At 34.3% G+C, this 22,241-nt stretch overlaps 2 protein-coding genes across 3 annotated transcripts; both read right to left on the reverse strand.

The window, feature by feature from the left end:
* Nucleotides 1-8,930: 8,930 nt before the first annotated feature.
* LOC132313181 (probable protein S-acyltransferase 16) lies at nucleotides 8,931-15,087 on the reverse strand. 2 transcript variants are annotated; one of them, XM_059811860.1, is made up of 7 exons: nucleotides 14,610-15,087; nucleotides 11,038-11,130; nucleotides 10,853-10,954; nucleotides 10,526-10,597; nucleotides 10,338-10,436; nucleotides 10,154-10,249; nucleotides 8,931-9,610 (listed from the first exon to the last, which is right to left on the reverse strand). In XM_059811860.1, the coding sequence occupies exons 1-7, from the start codon at nucleotides 14,880-14,882 to the stop codon at nucleotides 9,497-9,499; spliced, it is 849 nt and encodes a 282-aa protein (XP_059667843.1). In that variant the 5' UTR covers nucleotides 14,883-15,087; the 3' UTR covers nucleotides 8,931-9,496. The 2 variants fall into 2 exon arrangements, with proteins under 2 accessions (XP_059667843.1, XP_059667842.1); XM_059811859.1 differs by having other exon boundaries at nucleotides 10,520-10,597; nucleotides 14,610-15,086.
* Nucleotides 15,088-16,519: 1,432 nt separating this feature from the next.
* Nucleotides 16,520-19,547, reverse strand: LOC132313180 (laccase-17-like). The gene is made up of 6 exons (XM_059811858.1): nucleotides 19,378-19,547; nucleotides 19,085-19,236; nucleotides 18,720-18,964; nucleotides 18,474-18,602; nucleotides 17,202-18,164; nucleotides 16,520-16,896 (listed from the first exon to the last, which is right to left on the reverse strand). The coding sequence occupies exons 1-6, from the start codon at nucleotides 19,486-19,488 to the stop codon at nucleotides 16,766-16,768; spliced, it is 1,731 nt and encodes a 576-aa protein (XP_059667841.1). The 5' UTR covers nucleotides 19,489-19,547; the 3' UTR covers nucleotides 16,520-16,765.
* Nucleotides 19,548-22,241: the final 2,694 nt, after the last annotated feature.

Below are 22,241 nucleotides of genomic sequence, written 5' to 3' on the forward strand. Positions count from 1 at the left end.
AGGTAGTAAGTAAATACTCGTACAATACAAACCTACTCTAGCATAAGCATGGAAAAGTACTCCTCGAATTCTTGATCGATGGTCAGTTTCTTGGGGCCCGGTGGAGTGTCTGCATTCAAAATAATCACAATCTTTTTCAAATTAGTAATAGATATAACTGGAAAAGAGAGAGAGGAAGACTAATTTTGCTAGATATACGAACATACTAGCTAGCAGAAATAACCCATATGAAAAAGAAATATGAGATGGTTGAGCATTTGATAATTACAAGCGTTATGGCATTTAATAGTTTTCATACTAAAACTATATTACCTTCATTAACGTCCCATCTTCCAGATGACAGAACAAAATTACTCGAGCTCGAGCTCGCCCTATCCCAGTAGGGCATATCTGCAGACTCCTTATCTCCCAGTTGCTCAATGCTGTCATTTTTATGCTCCGAGCTATTGTAACCTCCATGGTTTCCGAATTTCTGGAAGTGGCCATCAAAATTCAAAGGCATGTTAAGATCAAAATCATGGCTAGGCATGATAGTATAGGATGATTCCTCTGTGTCGGAGACTTTTGTCCCTGATCGGCTGTTGACATAACAGACCGGATTCCTGGAACTGTGGCGCCCCAATCACCAGTTGAAACAGAAGACCCTTCATGTGACATTGTCTTTGCATGCATCGGATCAGTTTTGGTTCCACAAGATACAGAAAAAGCAGATTCAGGATCTTTCTTTTCAGTAAGGTCAGATTTAGTAACTTCAGAAATGTTGATTTCTTTTGCCGCCTCTGGAACTGATCCATTACCTATTTCCGGAGCATCAGTTTGTTCATTGGTAATGAACATATGGAAGTCCTCTGCTTCTGCGTTTTTGTTGGACAGAAAATTACCTCCCAAGCCAGAGCTTCGATCACAGCATTTATGCTTTGATGCAAGCAGGGCCAATTGGTCCTCTTCCAATTTTCTTTTCTTGTTCCAGTAAGAACTGCTGGAATACAGTAATTTTTGTTAAAAACAATAGAAACTAACAAGTTGAAGGCCAAAAGTAAACTTGTTTAGCATCAGTGCTGAAATGCACTTCTTTGTTTCAGTATACTTGTTAGGTTAGCTGGCCAAAAGTAAAATGGTGAAAAAAGAAGAAAAAACAGGAACATGTTTCAATAATCTCTTTTATTCCATAAACAAGAATATAATAACACCAAAGAGTATTTTAAATTTATTTTCAGACTTCACTATTAAAGATAATAAGATTTATCAAAGCAAATGATATTCTTAAGTGCTGAAACACTCTAGCATCTAAAAGTTGGAACAGATAGAAAATTGTAGTCAAAGAACATAGATATAGAGCATCGTAGGTTGGAAAATAATCGACTACCACATCTAGGCATTATTTAAATTCTAAGTATACGATTTTGAACCTTCTTTCTAACCAAGTATTATATATATATATATATATATATATATATATATATTCTGTAATTATATATAAATTTAACTTAATTTCCCTAAAAAATATTAATTTAATATCGAATAGGCCATTGCCCGCGTATCAGATACTAATATGATAAGAACTTATACTACACAAGATCAAAGATGGAGTATATTTTATATTTATAAAGCTTAGACCTCAAAGGGCTCCCTAACCACATGGAGGAGTTATACCCAAAGGATTTGAATTTCAAACTTTACGTCCTATTTAATCATCAAATTGCACTAATCATTTAAAATATTTGCAAAAACAAAAATATCAAATTTATGCACAATTCCTATGAACGCATACATCCATGATAACAAGACAAACAATATGACTCTGCAAGAGCAGAAAATGCAAAGGGCTAAAAAAACGTAATAATAATTATGGACAAAAGTTGCACCAAAAATTAGTAAAATCATATATATATATATATAAAGGGCTAAAAAAACGTAATAATAATTATGGACAAAAGTTGCACCAAAAATTAGTAAAATCATATATATATATATATAAAGGGCTAAAAAAACGTAATAATAATTATGGACAAAAGTTGCACCAAAAATTAGTAAAATCACACACACACACATATATATATTGTCATTGGCAATATCCATTAAAGAAAATATCATTAGGTTACAAGACCTTGGTAACTAGCAAACTTATTTAAAACAGTGAATTTGAGGCTTCAAAATTAAATCTTCATATAAAAGATTCAGTAAGTATAAAACATGCGAGTGGTGATTATCTTATAACGAAAAGCGAGTGATGATTATCTTATAATGAAACACCGAAATTATCTCATAATAAATCACGAGCGGTGATTATCTTCAAAATAAATCTCGCTTTAAGTATGTGAGAGTATTTACCTAACCAAATATATATATATATATATAGTTAAGTTTATAAAACTAAATCATACCATGCGTGCCACACTCAAATTTTTTTTACAAAATAATATACATGTATATGTTTTTAAAACACTGCTTAAATGTTTTTGAAACACTGGTTAATTTAACATGATGTCAATTGTATATACTACACGCACAAATACAAACCTAGAACCAATCAAACACCTCAATAGTTGTCCTAGTTAACTCTGCACCCATCAAACACTCGTTGGCCTAATTCACTCTGCTAATTTCGTCTAACAATTACATGTTTAAACATGATGCAGATTGTCAAGTCGTTGAGAAAAAAGAAAAATTATTATATACAACACGAAAATATCATTGTAAGTCAACTATAAAAACCTTTTAACATTGAATGGGTGGTTGCGATCTTCCTCCATAGAGACGACTGAAAGTATAAAAAGAAAATAACCCTGGACCTTAATAAAAAGATGAAAACTCGAAGTTATAAATGGAATCAGCTAAATTGCTAAAAAAACTTATGAGGTCGATTCGGTCGAGGTTATCTTGATTCTCGAGTTTTGTCTACAGTAGTAAAAATGTTGTCGGTTCTCCTACCACTTGCTTAATCACCGTTTACATTACGCCTGTTACACTAGCATTACACGTGTAATAATTAAAAAAAATATAAAAATAGAGTTTTGTTTACTACCGTACAAAAAATTGTTTGTTTGCTATTCGACCAAAAGTTTTGTCTATCCCTCTATACCATGTTAATAAAATCATCACAATTCGCGTTTCATTATGCGTGTGACACCAACGTTACAACTTACATGTGACTGGCGACACGTAATCATTATAAAAAATATATACATATAAAATATACACATATAATTGAGATTATAAAAATAGAGTAAAATGTCCCTCTTGTGTTGTTGTTGTTAGCCTGTGACTTCTATCCATATATATGCATCTTCTTTCCTATGAAATAGTGCATTACAATGAATGATTAAAAATTCTTTAGACTTCTGAAATCTTTTCAAGGATGCATTATCAGTACTGGCTTTAATATCTATAGTATTTCTAGAATTTTTTCCAATCTCTCTCATTACAAGTTCTTCGTAGAATCATTTATCTCTATACAAGATTGTATGTTTTTATATTATTTTTAGTATAAAAAAGAAAAATAATATTTGTGTGATCGAATTTTAATGACAAATTTTTAAACAACATAAAATTATTATGTCCAACACATATCCATATTCGTAAATTAAATCTCACTTTAAGTATGTGAGAATATTTACCTAACCAAATATATATATATATATATATATATATATATTTTGAGGGGGAAGAATGGTATGATATAGTTTGATATTATATATATACAATTAAGTTTATCAAACTAAATCATACCATTCTTCCACACTCAATTTTTTATTTTTTTTTACAAAAGAATATACATGTATATATTTTTGAAGCAGTGCTTAATTTAACATGATGTCAATTATATATTCTTCTGTCTTCTATATTTAACAATTACAGGCACAAATACAAACCTAGAACCAATCATACACCTCAATAGTTCTCCTAATTAAACACCCATCAAACACTTGTTGGCCTAATTAATTCTGCTAATTTCGTCTTACAATTACATATTTAAACATGATGCAGACCCAAGTCGTTGAAGAAAAAAAAAAAAATTTATTATGTACAACACGAAAATATCATCGCAAGTCGACTATACAAACCTTGGGGTGGTCGTGATCTTCCTTCTTGGAGATGACTGAAAGTAAAAAAATAAAGCAAGTTGTATATTTATAACACTAAACTTGGATAAGAAGATGAAAATTCGAAGTTATTAATGGAATTGGTTAAATTGTTAAAAAGGACTCGTGAAGTCGGAGTTTTGTCTACTGTACCAAAAGTTTTGTCGGTTCCTCTATTACTCGTGTAATCACCGCTCACATTACGCGTGTTACACCAGTGTTATGCGTGTAATAATTATAAAAAATATATACATATAGTTGAGATTATAAAAATAGGCATTTGATTATGCGTGTGACACTAACGTTATACATGACTGTCACACGGTTTAATGACTGATCACACGTACTAATTAAAAAATATATATACATATAAAATATACGCATATAATTGATATTATGAAAATAGAGTAAAATCTTCCTCCCTCTGTACTCTTGTTGTTAGCATGTGACTTCTATCTATCTACATGCATTTTCTTTCATATGAAATAGTGCATTACAATGAATTATTAAGAATTCTTTACACTTCTGAAATCTTTTCAAGGAAGTATTATCTTTGTTGGCTTTAACCTCTCTCGTATTTTTAGAATATTTTCCAATCTCTCTCATTACAAGTTCTTCATAGAATCATCCATCTCTATACAAGATTGTATACTTCTATATTATTTTTAGTATAAAAAAAAAAATAATATATATGTGATCGAATTTTAATGACGAATTTTTAACCAACATAAAATTATTATATTCGAAACATATCCAAATTCGTATTTTTTTATGCCAAATTTTTAAAAAAGAAAAACAAATTATATTCGTACATTAAAATATATATATTTTCCATATTATTTTACCCCGACTATGAAAATTAGGATGATTTATATTCATATGTTAAAAGTCCCAAATCAATAAATATTATGTTTTCAAAAGGAGACCATTATTTCTTTAGAAAATTTCAAAAAGTTCTATGCCACTATCTCATTATCGAGTGAGTATATTGGTATCTGATGTATTTGGAAAAATAGTACCCATCCAATCATAAAATGTTTAACCCATTATCAAGAAATGTACCAATCATAGAAAGGAAAAGAATATTATTAATTGGAGGTACCAGGTAGAAAGTTATCATATTAAAATATTTCCCCTCACTGTCATATTAATAAGTTTGAGTTTATCATAGGATCGAATTTTTTAATTTAAACTCCATCGTCGTGAGATAAATTATGGATTTGATTTTAAATAAGTTGATAATGGGTATAATATATTTCATTTGATGTTTTGGTGAAGCTCAGTTGCCAGCATCTTCCGACCTTAAGTTAAATTATATAGTTAATATGATAAAAAATCATGTCTTATAAAATAGAATTTCTTAATTTGATTCTTTTTAGCGTTAAACCTGATAAGTATCTCAAAAAACAATCTTATTGAAAAAAGAGGATAGTTAGCAATTATATATATATATATATATATATATATATATATATGTAAAAGTAAAAAAATAAAGTTTGATTTGAATTAAAAAGTTATGGTATAAGTGGAATTGCATTAACTATTTAACTCAGCTAGTTCATATTACTACAATTTATTTATTTTTTATGAAATGAATCATGAATTAAAAACCTATTAAAGAGAGAAGGGGCCGCGTTCACATCATATCTCGGAGCACAAAACAATGACCCACGTGAAGAAAAAAAAAACCAAAAAAAAAGCTGTCGAGGTTATCTTGATTCTTAAATTTTTTTTATTACTGTACTAAAAGTTATGTGGGTCCCACTATTAAATTTATAAAATTATCCCAACTCGTTTTATTATAAGATAAATACGACAAGTGTCACACCATTATTACGCGTGACTGATGACTAATCACAAGTAATAATTATAAAAAATATATATATAGCTGAGATTATAAAAATAAAGTTTTATTTATTACTCTACTAAAAGTTTTGTCAGTTATAAAAAATATATACATATAATTGAGATTATAAAAATAGAATAAAATATCCCTGTTCTATTCTTGTTGTTCCTGTTCTACTACAATTATTTATCTAGTTATTTATCTTTTATGAAATGAATCATGAAATAAAGACCCACTAAGGAGAGAAGTGATGCTCACCTCCTAAAGTAGGGGCGTTGCTTCAGGGAGCGGCATGAAGATCAAATGTTGCCCATGTGAGGTTAGTAGGTGGGGCCAGATATGAGGTTCACATCTCGGAGCCCAAAAAATGACCCACTTGTCACTCACTCGTATTACCCTTTGACGTGCTTGAACTAAAGGGTGCAAAAATGACCCGGAGTCTGTGGGCCAGTCCGAGCCCATCGGGCTTCAGTCAGGCCCGAGCTCATACCAAGGAAAATTCCACTCTAGTCTTACTTTTCAAGCCCAAAGACAATTTAGTCCTACATATTTTTAAGTTGGACAAAGAAGTCCTAATTTTAACCTTTGTTTCTAAATTGGTTCATATATATATATATATTTTCAAAAGTGCCCTTATTAGTTATTACTTCTCCTAAACTAATTACTTAATAGGGATAATTTCACCTAAACTAATTACTTAATAGGGATAATTTCACTGACACCCCCAATAATTTGGCCAAATATCAGTCTAAAATATCTTTCGAAAATAACTATCGCTTAGGTCCATTTTTGATTTTCCGTTACAGCCTCCGTTAAAAACATGTGAAAAGACAACTTTGCCCCAATTTTTTTAATAACATTTATTTCAAAATATCAGATTAGTTAAAAGACAATTATATCCCGACAATTGGGTAGATGGAACTGTTGGCCGTCGTGGTGGTGGTGGTGGGTGGTGGTTCCAAAAGTTAAGGCTTTTTTGGTGGTGGGTGGTGTGTTGCAGAAGAGAGAGAAAATGTATAGAGAGATTGGTGGTTGGTGGTCGGTGATGATGGGGTGATGGTGGTGGTGGTGCCGCCGACGACTATGGGAAACTTCAGGCGACAGAAGCGGCAACATGGTTTAGGGCTGCGACGGCGAGGACTAGTGCTTGTCGCCGGGAGAGAGAGAGCGAGCTAAGCTTCTTTTGCTTGTCGGCCGTCGTCTGAAGACCCTTGCTCGTCGGCCACAACCGTGCTCGGTGGACTGAATTAGCAGTGAGAACTATATATATACTGATTATCTGGGTTTGAGAGAACCGGCGAGGGGTGACTGGAGGAGGATTCGCGGGACTTGGTAGCGAGTGGATTAGTGGGAGAGATGACAACTCCAACTCGGCAGTGAAGAGCTCGGCTCGGCGGTGGAGTAGTGGCAATGGCAAGTTTGGAGATGGAGAGCGAAGACGGCTGTGAGAATGTTGATGGTGCCGGCGAGACAGATTCGGTGGCGGTGCATCCAGCGGAGACGAGCTCTGCGAAGAGGGAGATGACTGGGTCTTGGAAATCCGGCGAGACAAATCCGGGTCTTGGAGGTAGTCGGAGAGGTCGAAGAAAGGGTTCGATGATGAGGATTGGAGGATCCGAGCGACCTTGCAGATGAGGTCGCGGCGAGGGAGACATCGGTTTGGAAGATGGGAAAGTCAACTTTGACGGCGAATGAGCGGCCGTTGTCGGATTCGACGACGACTCCGCTGTTGTATTTGGTGGTGGTGTTGTGCTTGTGTGTGTGTGTGTATATATATATATGTCTGTGTGTGTATATAGGAGTATATATATGTTTGCCTGTATATATAATATAATTTGTAAATTTACAAATTTTTGAGGGGCCATATTGTCTTTTAATACTGATATTTTGTAAAAAAATAAATTAAAAAAATGAGGGTATACCAAAGTCAGGGTTAAACTACAGTCAAAGGGTAAAAATGTCTTTTTACATGTAAAAAGACATTTTTACCCTTTGATGGTCTGACACATCTGTAAACTAACTTTTGGGATGTGAGTGAAAAACGGAGCAAACATTTGTAATGTGAGTGATAGTTATTTTCGAAAGATATTTTAGACTGATATTTGGCCAAATCACTGAGGGTGTCAGTGAAATTATGCCTACTTAATACTACGTATTAATTATTTGTCCTTGTTTGTAGCACGCCACTGACTTCATCTCCAAGTTCTTCTGTTGCGACGGAGACGAAGGATGGTAATTGATTCTCTTTATTTCTCTAAAATATAGACTAATTGTTTAATTTTTTATTTCAATAATCGGATTGTGTTTTGATTTGTGTTACAAATCTCTTTCAGTCGCTTATGTTTCAAGCGTGTGGCCGGACGGTGAATTTGGTGAATGGAGCCGTCAGACTCCTCTGGACCGATAACTGGCACGTGTGCCAAAAGGTAGTGGAAACCGTCCTCTGCGGCGGCGTTTTGAGGCCGATTCTGGAGCTCCTCAGCGGCGGCGGAGGTTCGTTTTCGTCCGAATCCGGCGACAACACGAGTTTTAACGTGTAGCTTTAAGATTTAATTCCGACATCGCGATTGAAGGCGCCCAAACGGAGACGCTCTGACGATTTCTTGAAATTGGAGCTCTCCAATCTCGATCTCAGTTTAACAGCGGGGTTTCCGGCCAAGCTGATGGAGAAGACGCGACCGGGGACTGCGTTGATGAATTGGTTAAAAGCAAAGAAATACAATGTACTAATAAGACGCTACGCGGAGAAGACATGAGTGACATGACCGTGGTTAAGACCAAAGAAATACACTGTACATACATTGTACTAATAAGGGCACTTTTAGAAATATATATATATATTTGAACCAATTTGGAAATAAAGGTTAAAATTAGGACTTTTTTGTCCAACTCAAAAATATGTAGGACTAAATTGTCTTTGGGCTTGAAAAGTAGGACTAGGGTGGAATTTTCCCCATACTCGGAGTACTTATTATTCGAAGACAACACGAAACTTACTACCGTTAAAGAAAATGAAGGTTTATTGAAACAAAGAATATCAATCACAATACTATTATTCAGCTTTTGCAAGGTACAAGTGTACAACTTTGTGAGCTGGATGAAGAAGATTTTTCTAGAGAAAACTAGACGAGGAATCTGCTCGTTTCAGTGGATTTCAGCTCTCTCCTCCATTTCGGATATGGTGGGTTATAGCCTGAAATGGTTTTGTACATGGTCTAAGAATATCAACAAAATTCGATGATCTAACTTCTACATGATCTAAACAATCTGAGAATCGATGCGCGACACTAGTGAATAAAAATGGCACTTGTCTTTGTAGAGTCCTTTTCTTAGAGACCTATAATTTGCATCTAAAAGCTTCAAGAACTCATTGAACCGTTGGCAACTGCTGAATTACGAACCGTTGGCAACCCCAGCTACCCCGAGCAAAACAGTTAAACCTACACTTGAAATGGGCAAAGCCAAACCGTGTCAAAAGATTAGGATGCCTCCTCCGCTTCTACCCAAGAAAGAGTGAATTCTACTGCCCATAAAATTCCAAAACCAACCAACCAGCCAACACTGAAACTCATTTGGATGTTGAAGCGCCAATGGCTATATCATATGCGGTGCGGAAACGAAGACCAGAGCCAATATGTCTTGATGTGGGACATAACCAGTAGAGGATACTTGGACCCAGCACCTGAAGCAGCCAAGAAAAACCATAGTAAAATACGGTGGGAAAATACGTGTTTGTAACTGTACGGTATATAATTCACTTTTCTTGTTTAAAAATATTAAAAAATTCAGCATAAAGAAACAAAAATAAAATAAAAATACGAGCACACATATATTTGGGATAATACTTTCTTGTTTAAAAATTGACCACATACTATTTTTCTTCTCTTATCCCTTGTATATTTTCATTTCAATAAAATATAAAAGACTAGAAATAATAAGAAACTATAGATTATTGTTGAAAGGTAAGAGGATAATAGAACATTGAAGAGTGTGTAGAAATTGATTAATTGGAGAAGTATCCAGAATTGTAATGCATTTTAGCCGTTGATCAGGAAAGAGAGCCTATATAAAAGTAAGAGTCACATCTGTAAGCTTAAACTACAATTTGTAACATCAAGTTTAAACTACAAAAGAGCCTATCAGTAACTTAAACTACAGAAAGTTTGGGTGATAAGTTTATAAGAAACCGGAAGTAAGCTTTTAGAACCAAATTTTTTTTTTATACCGTTATCAGATTTTCATAGGCACCAAGATCATACGGATGTGAATAAACATTCCCTCCTTTCTCTGCAAGCCACATGCTTCTCACCCCTTCATGGTACTGTCAAATAAATCAAGATGTGAAAACTATTTTGACCATAAAAAAATTAAAAATTGGACAATAACAAATAATATAAATTTTTGTAAACCTCAATTGTAGTTTTGTTTTGCAAAATGAGATAGATATGCCAACCCAAAAGAATGCTCAGTGCCACAGTTAATGGTATCACCAACAATCCAGAAATAACCTGAACATAAAAACTGATAAGAAATTCATTGATATGAAAATGTAAAATGACAAAATGTAACCAAATAAATTAGCAGGAAATACATATACAGTTCTGAAAGATCCTTCACTTTGCTGCTCGTCCTTTTGATCATCATTAGTCAGACTGCCCACAAGCAAAACCTGGAAATTGTTTCAAAGATAGGAAACAAGGGAAGTTACGGTCTTAAGTTATGGTCTTAAGCTTTTTCCATTTGGAAACCACATAGGGAACAACCACATGCAATTCCAATTACACAGAGATGTCAAAAATCTCAAAATTAGAATGCAAAAGATTTGATCCCTATTGGGCACAAAAGAATAAAAATGTAACATGTAGTAGAAGCATGCAACAATAGCAAAGGTTTTTCGTATTAGGCAAAAAGAATTTGAACATACCAATGAGTAGATGCATGCAATTACAGCATACACAACAAAGACGAAGAAGACCTTGTAGTTCGCATGGCCCACACAATTATTCATCCAATTGCAATGGTGATCCTTACATTCAAAATGCAGCACTTTAACACATTAAACAAGGACATATGAGACAAGGCATGAAAGTTAACGTCGAGGATGCGTACCATCCGCAAAACACATCTTTTACACACACGGCAATGATGTGCACGTGGAGGCTTATAGTGGGAACACTTTTGGCAGTATCTCAAATCCCCACCCTGCAAAATCAATCCATAGGAAGGTCAATCTGTGAAGGTAAAGTCCCAAACTTTCTGATAAATAATTCCAACTTCAGATTAAATTTCCATCAAATGTGTACTAATTTATTTGATTACATTCTAAAATATTATTGCATTATTATTACTAATGAATTATCAGTTCAGAAATAATCCTTTAGACTACAACTTGGTCTCCAGATCCTTGCACTCTTTTTCATTATGTTTGCTCACATTATTTTGATTTACAGATCCGTGTCAACTGTCAACCAATAATATACTGCCTAATGGAAGTGCCCATAAGCTGGTTTCAACATTTTTCATACCTAGGTATATGACCCCGTAATACAAGTGAATAACTAACAAACAACTTTTGAAAATGGATATCATGTTAGCACTATGCTAATAATTTTTATGTATATTTCATTATTTAAAGAGGACTAACAAGTTTTTTGTTATTATGAGCCAGTTGGTCTCATAGTTCCAACCATCAAAGTTGCCTGCTCGAATGTTCCTCGTCGATCTTCATTCTCACAGGAAACAAGCAGCTTTTGTACACGTCTGACTGCAAATAGACTTTGTATGGCTCTCCACGTGCATAATCTCATAAGCAGCTTCTTTATACTAAAAGCAAATATCTCTACCACACAAATGGCTTGCAGCCAGTTTTTGCATTGCAAGAACTTCCCATCCGATAACCCTTGCCCTTGACAAGATATCTCTTGGAAATTTAAGGGCAAAAGGAAGGTACCCTAATATATACTATTATACATGGTATAAGTTTGTCACAGGACTTAAGGTAGAGTAAACTGCATGATGCACAACTGAATCATAATAACCACTTAAAGGTATGTGGATATGGCACAGTCCATATGACACTAAGGAGTTTGTGATTTGATGGCTGAGATCTAAGGATCTTCGAGATGACCTTATTCTAAGGTCCTGCGCATTTAGATCAAAATCTAAGAGTGTGAGAAAGACAATATTTGAGTCATAGATGATATTGTTAGTGAATATAAGAAGTTCTCAGAACTTCTCAGTCCCTTATTATTTACTTATTTGTTGGTTACACACTTTTATAGGACATCTATTTCATATTATTAAGCCAATTTATATTAGCCTATTGTTTCCATTTTATTAGGTTTTATGATGATTTATTTGTTCCCATTAGACTCATTAAATTGCCCATTACAGCTGTTGGGCTCCAGGCCAATATAAGGTAAGTTAACCCAGAAGGCTAATGGTCTTTTTTACTTTCTCACTCTCTCTCATCTATCTAACTCTCTTTTGTTCAATATTATTTAGTGTAAATTACTCCGACCTCCTTTAAGGTTTGGCCTAATTACTCTCGGATTAAAATTTTTGCAAACTTATTCTAATCCCCGTCAGACTAATGGTACGTTACTTAAACTAACATTTGGTGTGCATTTACTTAAATGTCTTCAACTTATCAATAATTATTTACTAAAATATCCTCAATTCTAATATAATATAATATTAAAAAAAAACCTTCAAATAACACATATACCCCTCTCTTTTTCTCTGTCCACCGTCCCCTTATCTCCACGACCATTCTTTCTCTCTTTACTCTCTCTTTCAGTTTCCTCCACCAGCACACATATTTTCCCATGCCTACACCACTGCCAAAAACATCTCCCACCAACAAAAGTAAAGCAAATCTTTTGAAATCCAACCACCGCCAAAACAGTACTACTCCCTCCGTCCCAATATTCTTGGGGTGTCTGGGGAATCCAACTTTTTATGGTAGTGAAATTTTAATTATTATTTTTATTGTATTGATAAAAGTGAATTTTCAAAATTCTCCTTGTTAAAAGACAAAGAATACTCCGTAATTAGTGCACAAGTCAATGTCAAAAGGATAATTTAGGTATATTATAAAAATAGTATATTCAATTTTAGAATAGGACATGTATTTTGGGACATCCTAAAATAGAAAGATGGACAAGAATTTTGGGATGCAGGGAGTATATGTCATTACATCAAAGCACCAATTATCTTCACCATTGGTCCACCACCACCACCTCACCTTAACCGCTGGCAACTCGACCACAGCACATAAAATGTCTCCAATTAGCAAATACGGTGAATCTGTCTGAAAACAACAGCGCGTGACGGAACAGATTGTACGGCGACCACAAGCTATCCAACGGACATGGCTTATTGGAATCCGATCTCAGCCATGGCTTCCCCTTCCCATTCCAGCGTAGCAGACTCACCGGACCGGGATGCAGATCTCTACACAACCCCTTAAGATTATCCCCACTAAGCCCATGTTGGTTCCATCTATCCTCAGCCCTCTCCACATTTCCGGCAAATACTAGCGAAAACAGAGGCAACAAACCCAATTCATACATTCTGTATCACCCCTTATCTCCCCCACCATTTTTAAATAAATAAAAATGGGACAAATGGATTTATATAGGATATAGCTACCAGTGAATGTGGCAGCACTGGTGGTGGTCAAGAGAGAGAAGCAAAGGCTGTTATATTGTTGTTGGTTTGAATGGTGATTTTATTTGTTTACAAAATTATTTAAGTAATTTTGCTGCATGTGAGTGTAGTTTTAGAATTCTGGTTATTAATTTTTCTTAACTTTAACAGGGCTACTCAGAGTAAAGTGAACCAAACCTAAGGGGAGGTAAACCACCATATTTTGAAATCTTTAAGCCTAGGGAATTAGGTCAAACCCCAAGGAGATTAGAGTAATTTATCCAATTATTTATCATATTTGTATGTAATTCCCATAATATTTTGGGGCAACTAGACACAACACTGGTACATCTTGTCTCTCTTTGGACGTTCTCAAAGAAGACCGCTTGTTAGATTGGGTTGTATCTTGTTGCGTGTAAGATCTATAAAAATATAAGCGTTTTTATAAGAGGCCAAGTTTATTAGATTCGCAAAGGAGCTCCAAACTCATTTCTTTTTACATATTTATTTTATTTTATTATGCTTCGGAATACAACAATATTATTTGCATAATAATTTCGAATTCAATTTCTTACAAGATCTAATTATTTAATTCTGCTGTTATATATTAATTTATATATATATATATATATATATATATATATATATATATATATATATATATATATATATATGACAAAAACATACAAGGATCCAAAAATTTTAACAGAATGTATTTTCATTTGACAATGATCACAAACAGTAACATCAAAACCCTAAAAGTTTGAGTTGAAATCAAAACACTAAAAAAATTGAAAATATGATCAATCAGGCATGAATGTGTGACCTTGTTTGCATCGCATTCAAGTGTATAAGCTAATTATGATGTTGTATATGCATGTGTATGTTTATATGAATGCGCGTGATAAGAGCATAAAATATCAACAGTTACAGAACTAAAAAATTGAACAGTATGTAAATCAAATAGACAATACTGAAATATTATCGGAACCCTAAAAATTAGGGATAAAAATCAAAGAATTTCGGAGTACCTTGCGCTTGATCTCGTGGATAGGGTTATCTGCGTCTTCAATGTCCGGGACGAAGGTGGACGGGACCTGTCCCGGATCGGTGAATATGGCGACTGAGTAGTTGAAGACGCACATAATGGCGATGGCGGTGAAAACGACGGCGTTCATGATGCCAGGCGACGAGGTCAGACCGAACCACCGGTCTATGAACACGAAGACCGTCGAGAAGTATATGAAACCAATGGCCGCGATAACGACGGTAACCGAAAGAGAGAGCCGGAAGCTCCGTTTCATCTCTGGCCTGAAACGGTCCGATGATCGGCCTTGGGGTATTCTTACGAGAACAAAAATTATTGTTACTACGAGGATTTGGTGAGTGTATTTATAATGTGCCGGAGCCACCGGCGTATATGTATTACGACGGTGTCTCCGGCAGGTTCTTGTTGGGTCTGAAACTTGAAGTAAGAGAAATTGGTTATTATGTGTTCGGTGAAATATGTAGAGGTGCGATTTGTTGGCCTTCTCAAATTACCGAAATGGGGCCCTTGTTATTCTATTTTATGTACCGAGAGAGGTAGTAGTAGTGTTTAGTTATTTTTACAGCACTATTTTTGCATTAACTTTTTTTTTTTTTTTTTTTGTTTGGATGGAAAATATTTTATTTTTAATTATTTGATTATTATAAAATATATATGAATAAAAAAAATAATAAAATCTAATAAAAATAATTTACTCATCAATTTTCGACATTCAACATACCTGACCTAAATCTTTGTCAAATATCAAAAGATAAAATAAAATATATATATTTTACTTGAAAAAAAAAATAGTTTTCGAAAAAATTATTTTACGTCAAAACAACCGGAGCCCAAATGTCATTTTTTAGGTTTTTATATTAATTTCTACTTCTAAACGAATTCTGAAAAGAAAAAAAGTTAAAATTATCAATCAATTATTGTTATTGTGACGTTGTAGGTCGAGTTTGGTGTTGGATCGTGTTGCGACCTGATGAGCTGTTGGATAAGGAAAATTTTTGATTCGTTTTTACTTATGGGCCATGAACCCTAATTAGTACTATTTTGTAACTCGATATACAAGGGCGTTTAGGATTTGGAGTGCATTATTAAGAGACATCTGAATTCATATAAATAAAAAAAAAAAAAAATGGGGCTGAAACTTGTAATTTTCGATTTTATACATAGTACGTTGGATCTCTACTGTAAATGTAAGCTTTGCTAAACCACGTATAAATCTTTATATTGATATATTTATTTTTCTGTTGTATTTCATGATTGTTGCTTAAATTCGGTGAATTTGTTGTTACAGTAGCTGTTGTTGTTATTATTATTATTATTATTATTATTATCTAATAATGTGAACTTTCTCAATTAAATTATTTTTAAAATTTTGATATCAGAAAGTTTTCGGTACTTATTTCTTGTAAGAGATTTAAAGTAATGTTTGCAATTCATAATTTTTCCAACCTTTTGATGAGAAAAGGTTAAATTAAAACCAAATCCAATCAAGTAAATGATTCTTCAAACTCGGTTAGCAACTAATGATTGTTTAATACTCCATAGTTGTTTGAGATTGGCTCGAATTTATAGGTCTAGAAATAAGTGTTAAGATTCAATTTTGTTCCTATTTGTCGCATTTAAATTCAAATTCTTTATCTTGGTCAGTTAATTTCAAGTTAATTTTGCTCATTTTGGAACTTGAGATGAAAGACCAGATTGATTAAAAAAAATAAGGTACAAGCCCTTTCCAGCCTTGCTCTGCATTAGTCCCAGTGAGCATGTTCACAAATCTAATTTATGAGGTTCATTGTTTAAATCGTCTCCAAAATATATATAGTTGTTCATTTAGCAACTTGAAGAGTCCCAATATATATATAATGTTGAATTGAAAGAAGTAATAGTAAAAGAGGTAAGAGAAGTCCTTTGATAAAATAATTGGAGATATAGCATTACAAAACTGAAAACATACTCAAAATCTCCACTGTTTGTTTCTTTCTTGGAGGGGCCCGTGAAAATGCAACCCAAAGCAATCATCATAAGCTAAAAGCCTAAAACTTACTTTTCCTTTGCCCTTTCTGGGCAGAGGTGGGAACAAGAAAGAAGGAAGAAAAATAAAAGAATTAACATGAAATAACACTACAACTAAAGAGAGAATCATGATCAACATCTGGGAAGATCAGACGGTGGAGGTTGCAGCTTTTGATTCGGACGCTTTCCATCGTTCACAACCCAGGCCATCTTCAACCCCCAGCTTGTGTGAACTTCCAGGTGGCAATGCATGAACCATACCCCTGTTTACACACATCATCACGAAATATCATCAAATTATTAACCCTTTGATTTCAACAGCAATACAATTTATTGATTACTTGTCACATTATGTGACTATGTTCCATATTCACTTTATATGTAATGAAAAAATAAAAAATTAAATGATTGTGAAGTTGAAGGTCCAATCTCCACGACTTAATCAAAGTTTTGGACTTATTCAATGCATCTTTTTAAGGAATAAAAATTCTTTATATTTTGGGGTTGAATTTTGTTTTAAATAGCATTTTCCATAGTGATATATAGCATTACATTCATTGATACTCACCTGGATTGTCTGCAAGAAATCGGATAGCAACCCAACCGCCGGAGGGGACACCGACAGTGTTTCTCTCCGGTGGGTCGACAAGGTTGAACTTAGCCGGATCATTCTTGGGGTCATAGTTTCCGAAACCCTGACCCACAATAAAGAAGTTGAAGCCATGGAGGTGGAGAGGGTGGCTTTCTGCACCAATAATGCTTGTGTCCTGCATGACCAGCTCCACACTAGTTTTGAATGGAAGCACCACCACTTTTGTGCCACTGCTCACCATAATGTTGTTTGGTGGAGTGCCTGTATAATTAAACTTGAAAGGTGGGTTTGCAGGAAAATCAGTGGTGTATACACCCTTTGATTGTCGAAAGAAGTGAGCTTGAAGTAGAGCCGTGTTTGGCTGCACAAATGACACATTGTTAATAGCAGCAGCCACCCTAGTGTTGTTTGTGCAGGTTTGGGTCTTAGAGCATGTGCTTATTCCTAGCCCGACAGTGAAGAAAAATTGCTTATTGACAGTCTTTGGTACATTTGCAGGGAACTTCTTGGTGGCCAAACTGCGAAGTTTGTTGGTGAATTTTGTTGCAAACAATGTGTCATTGAATTTAGGAAATTTTGGTTTCAAAAGTGGGAGGTTCTTCTTTTGGGATTTCGTGGCGGAGGAAGGGTGGTGATATTCAAGGATTCCGGCAGTTGTGGTGTTGTCAAAGGTTGCAGGACCGGTGGCGTAAGGCCTAGCCGCCATTAGGAAGGTAGCATTGTTAGGGATGTTAGAGTTGGCCTTGAGGAGTACATTGGTGGTCTGTCCAGGGGTAATGAGAACTATGCTGGTCTTGAATGGCTTAACATAGACAGCATCAGCTTCCACAACGGTGACCGTGTGGTTAGCAATACTGAAGAATAGCTCGTCATTGAGTGCAGCATTGATCAGACGGAGGAGGTATGTCTTCCCTGGCTTCACTTTCAGTTTGAAGGTATCTGCAAATGTATAGTTTGTCTTCATTTCAATTCACAAATAATTTTTCCCAATAAATACTAAATTTATCTGTCAAAGTGTTTTTTTTTTTTTTTCATAATTGTCAAAGTGCATTCAAGTAATCTAAAAATAATTTTCGAGACTTAAAAAATATAAAACTGTTTTCAAATAACTAGAAAAGGTTGTTATGTGAAATTGAGTGTTTTCTAAATTGTTTTCAAAAAATTGTAAAATAAAAGTTTTTTTTTAGTTGTTAGAAAATAGAAAACCATTAACCAAATAAACCTTTGTATTTCAGTAATTATATATACCTTTAGCTGAGCAGTTGTACAATGGTCCTGGAAGACCATTAATGGTGAAGGCATCAGAATTATTTGGGGCTCCTCCAGTTTGCAGTGCTTGGCTGATAATTGTCTCTGTATCTGCCTTCCACCATTCACCTGCAATCCAAGACAAAGTCATGTCATTGAAAATGAGAACAATTCAATAATTATAATGACGGTGATTGACAAAATTTTAATATATTTTTTTTCTGCTACATGATTAACTTAAATTACCAAAAATGATGGGGACTTCTTTGTGGGGTTGTGGGAAAGGGTATGGAATGTGTCGTTTCGGGAGGATGACAATAGGCCCATAGAGAGTGGCTCTCAGCCATGAAATGTGAGCATGCCACCATAAGGTTCCTCTTTGGCCAGTAATGGTGAAGTTGTATACATAGCTTTGGCCTGTCTGAATTGGACATTGTGTAATATATGCAGGTCCATCTGCCCATCCAGTCCTAAGCTGCCTGATCCCATGCCTGTCATGCCCAAAAATTCTAGTGATATACTATACAAAATCATAATTAATGTAGCGAATTAACACTCCCAAGTACCACCAGAAGAACTATATATATAATCATAATAGGGTGGTTAAATACCAATGAAGGGAGACATTGTACTGAACATGGTTAACCACTTTAACTAACAATCTGTCGCCTTCCCTTGCGATGATCCGAGGCCCTGGAAACTGCCCATTGACAGTCACAATGCTCTTTGTTTGGCACAACCTTGTCACCTTTTGCATCTTGATCTGTAAATAACATATTAAAATCAGATAAAGTAAGGTCATATTATATATGCAGTATATTTCATGATGCATTAAGATATATATATATATATCTTAATGCATCATGAAATATATATATTGATGTATATAAATTGCAATACATACATCAAACTTGTAGTGCCTGGTAATGCCAACATGTTTTGCAATCACAAGCTCTGCAAAAGCTAACAAAAAACTCAAAGCAAAGAGTAAGACCCTTGGGGAGCAAAAACCCATGTCTGCGTGTACTTTGGCTGATGGAGAAGATAACAAGAAACAATTGGTAATTTGTGTGACTCAAGCTTGATTGATGGAGATACAGAGAGCACGTGAAGAGTGTATATATAGTGAGAAATTAGATGGTGCTTTTGGATAATTAGGTGCTTAATTAATATGGGATTATCACCTACAAGACACATCATACCTCCAAAAAACAGATTAATGTTGACTTAATTGACAATGGCTTTTAGCCAACTTTACTTTGAGGGCTGTCCAAGTTAGATTGTCTTATTTGATTAAATAATAAATTTAACGGTTTTCATAGAGTTCCCAGAATGCCCTTTTCCACAAAACAATGATTTAATTCCCAAACTTGTTTGATAAGCAAAATGAGGTTATAAGAGTCACTATCTTGGGAATTTTCAATTCATTGAAAACAACCTATATGGTTTGAGTAGAAAATAAAATAGACATGAATTCATTGAGTGAAATGGATTGGACAATTAATCAATATATTTTGGAGCTTTATGTTGGCAATGGTTGCCTGGTAGCCTTCATTCTCCTACCATTGATATATACTTGCTAATCAAGCCAAAATTGGATGGTGTTAACACCATCTTGTTAGCTGTCGGTTGTTCCTTCCTGTACAACTATAACAGCTTTGATGTCTACTGAAGTCAATTCTTTTCCCTCCTAAAACAAATGCATTATAATATTAATTAACCACATGTATTCTGAATACTTCATTATAAAGTTAAGCAAAGCTTCTTGTACAATAATAGTGAATCTGAAAATTAAGACAGACTCACTTTTATCTGATGGTAGTAATTGGTCTTTTAGAGCACTCTATAATCTATCACCGCGGGTATATATAGTTTTGACTTTTGACCCACATGTCCTGGACAATTACCGAGGAAACTTTGTTCGGGTTTCAAACAAAATTCTGATACTTCGGCAGCAATAAGGAATGCCCATTGTCACCTACCCAATAAAATAATAAAAGAAAAAAAAGGAAAAGAAAAGAAAAGAAAAACTCATTGCCTAATGTCCCACAAATAAAGGTTTCATTTTGCAAAAGGGTGAGTTCAGTGTTGTTGAAGGCGAGCCTAGGCGTACGCTCAGCCTCATATAGGTGCAACACTTGCGCCTATTGTGTGTCCAGGTGCGTCATTGATAACATGTGTGCCTTTAATAAGGAATATAAATATGCTTTAATAGTAATTTAATTTTTTAATTGTGCATCTTGCTTCACTCATACGCGTGCCTTGCCTTGTCTTGCCTTGCACTTAGGCTTCAAAAGACCTCTATTGTGTTAGTGACTTTGATAAGACTGGGTGCGTCTATTATTATGAAATTTCAAGCAAAATTCAACATTAGCCTGCCTTTTGACAGATTGCAATTTATCCCCCTGTTTCTGTCCAAAAAACAAAAAAATATTTATCCCCCTATTCATGTAATTGTTTTAGTGAAAATACTATGTATGCATTCGTTTATGGGGTCTTGACAATGCTGACGTAAATGGTCGAGATTTTGTATGAGAATAGCAATTTCGAGGAAAAAAAAAAGAAAAAAGGTGCATCATGATCTTTATACATAATTTATAGTAGCTTAACTAAATTATATCTTTGAAGACAATATTTACAGGAGTTTCATAAGGACAACATTTATCATTTAGCATAAACCAAAAATTGTATACAAGGACCAAATCAATGAGTTCATTTTTCATTTTACTAGTGCCTAAAACATAATGATTGATGGCCTTTAAAAGGAAAACAAAGAACTCATGTGGCTGGACTATTAGTCTTGTTCCTGGTTTTCTAGAGTGACCTTATTTTAATCTCTTAATTTTCAGTTATCATTTTTCATATGTACAGAAATATTGTAAATTTGAAGTTTCCTAACAGTTTTCATTGGGTCAGTATCTTCATGAGCACACTTGTTCTTCATAGAATCGTAGTATATTTGTAAAGGTTCTTACGTATACAATTTCTAGACTTACATATTCATAAATTCATGCACCTAACAACACTAATTTTGAACAATTTATGTATGAAAATATATTAATTTTCTTCAGGCAATTACTTTCAAATTAAATATTTTCTACATTGTTTATTTGTTATAATTTAGTTATTCCAATATTAAGTAGTTCTTGGATCCTTCTAATTGAACAACCCCTCCTGATGATGAAGTTGTGCGCTCATAGCTCTCCTAGTTTGAATTGGTTTGAAGATGTTGAATGCCATGCTTGTTTCAACAAAAAAAAAACAGGCTTAGCTTGCCATTTCAAACTTTAATCCACAAATATTGCTTTTTTTATGGTTGTACAACTGGAACTAAATAATTGTTGAAAATGTGGCTGTTCTTAAATTTGAAATTGTATGATGTATCCCTAAAAGCTATGAATTTGTGCTCTGCTGTGGTTTAGTTCTGAAGGATGGACTTTTGCTCTGTTCTTGTTATGTTTTTGGGTTTCTCTATTGAGATTTTTAGTTGTATGGTGTTGGTTATTTTGTGACTGCCTTCTTGAAGCCTTGTCTCTTGGTGCAGTACTTTTCTATATATACCCAATTACTCTTATTACTTACCAAAATAAAATAAAAAAACATAAATTGATGGTTGGCCTAAGTTTTTGCAGCCTTATTGACTTCACAAGTATTCTTACAAGTTACAGTACAACACCATTCATGAGGATTATCAACTGGTAAGCTGGCCGAGCATTTTCCATTTCTTATATTGCAAAAACTAAATTTTCCATGCCTTGCTTAGAAATA

This window comes from Cornus florida, unplaced genomic scaffold, assembly GCF_030987335.1.
Source record: "Cornus florida cultivar Cherokee Brave unplaced genomic scaffold, ASM3098733v1 CherokeeBrave_3.0.0_Hap2_Chr06, whole genome shotgun sequence".
NCBI lineage: Eukaryota > Viridiplantae > Streptophyta > Magnoliopsida > Cornales > Cornaceae > Cornus > Cornus florida.